We start from the raw sequence: 6001 nt of genomic DNA, 5'->3' as shown, positions 1-6001 counted from the left end.
CCAAAAAAAAAAAAAAAAAAAATCACTAAGGATAGAAATCTCTTATCTTCAACCTCTGCCTTGGTTGGGATGGTTACACGTGTGTAGACATTGGTCATGACCCCTCAAACCACACACTTAAAGTCTGTGCATTTATTATGTCAAGTATGCCTCAATTTTAAACTAGCAGGACAAAACCAGTCACCGTGGAGCAGGGCTGCTTCACATCCATACACTTCTGGAGCAGAAGCCTTCCCCAACCGTGCCTGTTTCCCCTCCATCCCAACTTCAGGAAGCACCCTTGTTCTGAACAGGATTTCAGGTAACTTAGGAAACTGCTCTCAATACAGTATTTTAAAGTTGAAGAAATTGACAGGAAAGGAAATCAGTGGGAATATCGAGGTAGTAATGGGGTAAGTTAGCACACAACACAACCAAAGTGGGGGCAGAGCAGGGGCCTTGTGGCCACAGGCCGTCACAGGACTGTGTGTCCCTTTCGGGCTCCAGGCACAGAATCACAGTACCTTGGGGACGAGCAGCCCAGCCTTCTCTGTCCTCCCCCGACAGGTGTCTGGGGTGCAGGGATTCTGGCCCCCAAGCTCTCCGGAGTTGGAAGTTCACTGGGCCCCTGGGTGGGCATGGCAGGGGCAGTACTGGCAGGAGTGGGGTTTTCCTTAGACAAGGTTCATGGAATGAAGGAAGTGAACAAACGAACCAAGGTGCTTTGCCCCAGACATGTGGGCCTTGCCCCAGGCAGAGCCATTGCCTTTGAGAAGCCATCAAGGCCACCTGCCAACAGCCAAGAACTGAGTCTCCTGGCTGACTCTGGCCCTCCCCAGGCCTCCCTGCTCATCGCCAGGCTAACAGTGGTGACAGGGTGCTGGAGGGCCCAGGGGAGTGATAAGGCCAGTGCTGAGGCCCGCCAGCCCGGCCCGCCCTCACTCGGCCGGCAGCAGCGGCCAGATAACCCTGAGGCTTCTCCGCCCTGCACTGTTGCTCTGGGTTCTCTGCTCCCACGGACGCCTGGGGTGCCCTGAGCCAGGCGTCCCCAGTGGGACTCAGTGGGAGCTGTGCCAGGAATCAGGCCCCGCTCTGCTGCCACAAGGCTTCCTCAGCCTTCCCTGTGGCTCCCTGTCCCACCCAGCGGCGGCCAGGACACCCGGGGCTGACGCCCCCCACTGCCATCCTGCCCTGCACCCCTCTAAGCTATGAGGCTGTGCTCCGGGGCTGGACCCCCTGCTGTGGTGCCCACAACTACTCCTGCCTGGATCCTGCCCTGCGTGCCAGGACCAGCCCAGGGGCTACCTCCTGCTCCCCGGACAATGGGTTCTGTGGGGTCCCCACCAGGGAGCCTCCCCCAACCTTGCATCGCCCCATCCCCAGCCCAGGGGGCTCAAAGGAGTTCATCACCAAAGGGGCAGCTGTAGGTCTAGCAGGGAAGCGGATGGGGGCCTAGCTCTGGGCCTTGGGCCAGGAGGGCTGACCCCCACAGAGGACAGAGCTGGGACCTGGGACACATGAGGGGAAGTCCGCACGCCCAGGTCCCCCGTCAGGTGCCCAGGTTCTTTCCAGGCAGAAGCTGCTTGGGCACGAGGGCGCCAAGAGTTCCCAACATCTCCCTAAGCCCAAAGCCCAGAAGCCACGGAGACCTGTTGCTCTGGTCTGCCCTTTCCACCTCCTCCAAAGGAATGCACCCTCCTCCAGCAACGCATCCCCGGTTAAGAACCAGGGGACTCCTGATGTCCCAAGTTTTAAGCTAGAGATGCTAGTATCCACTGCCACCAAGTGTCAAGGTTCAGAAAGGCTATTTAACTGGGCCAGGACACACAGCAGGAGGGGAGAAGCCCTCGCTCCCACCCAGAACCTAGGATCAGCACCGGGCCGTATACCCCTCCATCCCCCCCCCTCCTCCCCACCAGGGCTGTGTGCCCACCCACCCCACGCTCCCCAGCAACGGGGGTCACAGCCTTTCCAGGGCAGGTAGGGAGCTTGGAGATGCTCCAAAACCCCTTTGTAAACAGTTGGGGACACTGAAGCCCAAGGCAGGGGTTTATCCAAGGTCACCCTCAGAGTGGGTGGCAGGTGCAGACCAGAACCAGGCCCCCTGGCAGAGCTTCCCGCTGCCCAGGCCCCTTCCACAGCCCCCCTCTGACAGCCCACCACCCTGGACTCTGCCACCACCACCCAAAACCCCTTCGGCCCCCAGGCATGCCCCCCTCGGGGACACTGGGGGCAGAGTGGGCGGTGGGTGCCCCCAGCCAGGCGGTCACTGTTCATCGGGCAGATCGTTAGCCCTCTGCTCCTGGCAGAACATCGTGGCCCTCCAGCCCATGCCGGCACAGGTTGAATTTCACGGCCCAGCAGAATTCCCGGGCAGGATAGCCTGGCCATTCCTGATCCCAAGGCTCCTCGGGGCACGGACCCAGCTTCTCAGCCAGGGTCCCTCTGTCCTGAAGGGTCAACCAGTCTCCATCTTCAAACCCTTCCTGCAGAAACCAGGTCTACTGGCAGAGGCTGGAGGGCCCGCCCACAGGGTGACGCAGCCACCCCCGTCAGGAGCCCCAGGATTAGGTACCTGCTAGTCGCCAGAGAGGAGAGCCAAAGGGGCGACTGCGACAAGTCCAGGCCTGGGCTTCTGTGGGGAGGGGGTGGTCCCAGTGACAGCCAAGGAGGAGGCAGGTGGCCAGTACAGCACGGAGGCAAACAGGAGGCACAGCCTGGGTCCTGCCCTCCAGAGCCCGGGACCTGAGGCCCAGCCCCACAGGGGAGTGGTTGAGGCCCCACCTGCTGACCGGGCAGAGAACCTCCACCCAGCACCCACGGGCGGTTCCCTCGGCCTCCAGGCCTTTGCACACGCCGTCCCCCTGCCTGGACACGTCAGTCCACCCCCCTGCACCTGCCCAGCTCAGCTGTCTCTCCCTCTGGGACACCTTCCCAGAGGCTCTAAATCAAGATGGGAGGCCGCTCCTCAGGGTCTGGGTAGTGAGCTGAGGGCAGGGCCCGGCTCTCAGGCGTTGCCTGACCCCGTAGCCCAGCTCCACGCAGGGAGGTGGGGAGCTGAGCACGGCCGGATCCAAAAGACCTGCAGGTCCGGGTCCGCCTGCCCGTCCTGGCCCAGCCCCCAAAGCACGCTACAGACAAAGCAGAGATTCTGCTGTCCAGAGAACAATATATGTAAAGTGCCGGGTACAACGCTCTGAAAAATAGTATTCTCCAAAAATCCAGCACCCGGGGTGCCCCCGCGGTCTAGCCCTTGCCCGTGAGGTCCAGCGGCTGTAGGAAGGGCAGCAGCGGCAGCTCGTCCAGCGCCTCGGGGAAGCGGCCGGGCGAGATGGTGGTGACCAGCACCTGCATGGCACGCGCGAAGAACGAGGGTGGCGCCAGGCCCGCCAGCCACTGGAACTTGTCCTCGCCCAGCAGCCGTTGCCAGCGCGGCCGGTCGCCCAGCAGCTCGCGGCGGGCCGGGCTGGCGGCGTCTGCGGGCGTGTACAGCGCCAGTAAGTCCAGCAGCAACAGGCGGCGCTGGCGCGGCTCCCCGGGCGCAGGCGCCCCGACGGTGGGGGCGGCCCCGGCATCACGGCCCAGCTGACGCAGCAGCAGCTCGAGCGGCGTGAGGCCGCCGCCGTCGCGCAGGCCGGGCGAGGCGCCGTGGCCGAGCAGCAGGAAGAGGCACTCGGGGCGCGCCAGCTCGCAGGCCACGTGCAGCGACGTGCCGCCGCCCTCCACGCGGCTACAGCCTCGCCGGTCGAGCAGGCGTGCGCGCTCCTCGGCCGGGAAGTCGCGCACTGTGCGCAGGATGCGGCGCAGGATGCCCACGCGGTTGTAGCGCACGGCCAGCGCCACGTGCGGCCCGGGTGCCGCGCAGCAGCGGAAGCCGGCGCTGGGCGGCGCGAGCGCGCACCGCGGGAACGTGGCCAGCAGGTAGTGCGCATACGCCTGGTGGTCGTGCACGAGGGCGTAGAGCAGCGCCTCCGAAGGCGAGTAGGCGGCGGCGCGCCCACGCTCGTCCCAGTGGAAGGCCTCGCTGGCGCGCATGTCCTCTAGCAGCCACACGGGCAGCAGGTCGCGAACGGCCTGGTAGAAAGCGAACGACGACTTGCGGCACTGCTTCTGCGCCCGTGAGCGCGCTGCGCCCGCGCCCTCAGGCCCGCCGTCCGCGCCGCCCCCAGGCCGCCGCGCGTCCCACGGCATGCTGGCGGCGCCTCCCGGTCTCACGGCATGGGCCTGGGGCCGACCACCTGCGGGCAGAGGGAAGCGCAGTGAGGGGTGAGGGTTGAGGGTTGAGGGTTGAAGGTTGAGGATCCGGGCGGAGAGGGGTCTCCCGTCCAATCCTCACACAGCCCCACCTGTCCGGGCCTCTCTCGTACCTGCCCCCAGCCTCCGACCGGCCCTCCCAGTCACTCCTCACAGCTTCCCTTCTCTCCTAGGCCCTGAACCACCTCCCACATCCTTGATCTAGCTGCGCCTAGGTCGCCCTCCCCAAAACTGTCTTGTTCTCCGGTACCTCTGCTAAAGATGCCCTTCCCTGTCCCTGTCCTCACAGCCCCAGCTACCGTCAAGGCCACCCAGAAACCCCACACCCCGTCCAGCCCAGGGACCCACTGGAAGAGTTCCTGCTCCCACCTGTGGTAGCTGCATCCAACTCCAATCAAGGGAAAAGCCAGGTAGGGGACTAGGAAAGCTGCATCCCACATCTCAAGCTGAGCCAAATCTTTTCTGTAGCCCAAGCTCCCTATCCCCAGCCCCATCTAGCCTTGACCCTGTCGTCTGACCCCCGACTGCGGTCGCGGTCCCTACCCCAGGCCAGGCAGGGTCAGAGCTCTAGACTCAGACCTACCTGGCTAGCGCACCGCGATTACCTAGTTCTGTGTAGGCGGGTGTATTACTGTTGCCTGAGCCTCAGCTTCCTCATCTGTAAGAAAGAGGGAAGGCAGTCTGTGAGCCATAGCAGGAAGTGGGGGCCTCTAGCCTTCCACCCAAACATGCTGTTTACTGGATGTCACCGCCCCTAGCTCCTGGGAGGAGGCAAGAGGATGAACTCAACCTAGAAACTGGCGTGTACACTCTTCACAGTCTGTAAATCCCTCCAGGTCTGCTAGTTCCCTGAGTCTTCCCAACGACTAGAAAAAGCAGGTACTGTCATCCCATTTTCCAGTAAGGGACAAACTTGTCCAAGGTCAGTCGGCAAGTCATGGTAGAGACAGGCCTGGAACCCAGATCTCTTAACTCCTATATCGGGCTCATTCCAGAAGTGGGGGGGGGGGGACCCCCAACCCACAGGGAGCCCAGCTTGAGCCCTAACCTTGCCCTCTGAGCCCCCTGCGCCAACCTGAGCCCTGACCTCCAACCCCTGGCCCTGGCCCAAGCTCCCCACTGCGTTTTCTCAAGGGTAAGCCCTTGGTCACAAGGGACCTGGGTCAGCGGATAAGCTGCGTCCACACACACTGGGTAACTAAGTTACAGAGAAGGGCACAGGGGTTGGGGGCTGGAGCCACAGCACCCTTTTGGGGACACCGTAACTGGAGCACCCCCCCCACACCTGGGTCTCCGCGCCCCGGTTGTACCCTGTGTGGACACTGGGAGCGGGGCAGGTTACGTAAAGTTGAGCCGCCCCACGTCACCGGGCAGCGAGTCACGGTCGCGGCTCAGTGAATAGGGGGTTGGGCCACCGAGGGCAAGGCCGCGCGCCCAGGGCCGCCCTCCAGTTCCTCCCCGCCCCCTACTGGCGGCACGGCCGGACCCCGGGTGGCCGCGGGTCGCGGGTCGAGGCCAGAGTGTCTGCGGGCGGGTAGCCGGCGCAGCGAAGGCTGCACCTGCGTGCGCGTGTGTCTGGGGGGGATGAGGGGGGCGGCGGCTACACGCCGAGCCGGCCGAGGAAGGGGGACTCACCGTGGGGTTCGGAGGGGCCGCTGGCCTGGCGTCCCCGCCCCCGCTGCGGGCCGGAAAGCTTGCTGGCCCCCCGCGGGTCGGCGCGCAGGCGAAGCTCCCAGGACAGACGGACGGGAGGGTGCCGCCGCCGCCC

The 6001-nt window shown here is 64.3% G+C and overlaps 1 protein-coding gene across 1 annotated transcript; it reads right to left on the bottom strand.

Moving 5' to 3' along the window:
- Positions 1 to 3131: 3131 nt before the first annotated feature.
- On the bottom strand, positions 3132 to 6001 carry ANKRD9 (ankyrin repeat domain 9). The gene is made up of 3 exons (XM_007455616.1): positions 5869 to 6001; positions 4817 to 4891; positions 3132 to 4217 (listed from the first exon to the last, which is right to left on the bottom strand). Exon 3 carries the CDS (start codon positions 4168 to 4170, stop codon positions 3226 to 3228), a length of 945 nt encoding a protein of 314 aa, XP_007455678.1. The 5' UTR covers positions 4171 to 4217; positions 4817 to 4891; positions 5869 to 6001; the 3' UTR covers positions 3132 to 3225.

Source organism: Lipotes vexillifer, unplaced genomic scaffold (assembly GCF_000442215.2).
Source record: "Lipotes vexillifer unplaced genomic scaffold, Lipotes_vexillifer_v1.1 scaffold584, whole genome shotgun sequence".
Classification (NCBI taxonomy): Eukaryota; Metazoa; Chordata; class Mammalia; order Artiodactyla; family Lipotidae; genus Lipotes; species Lipotes vexillifer.
Note: the sequence above shows the minus strand (reverse complement) of the source record. Positions and strands in the feature narration are given on the sequence as shown.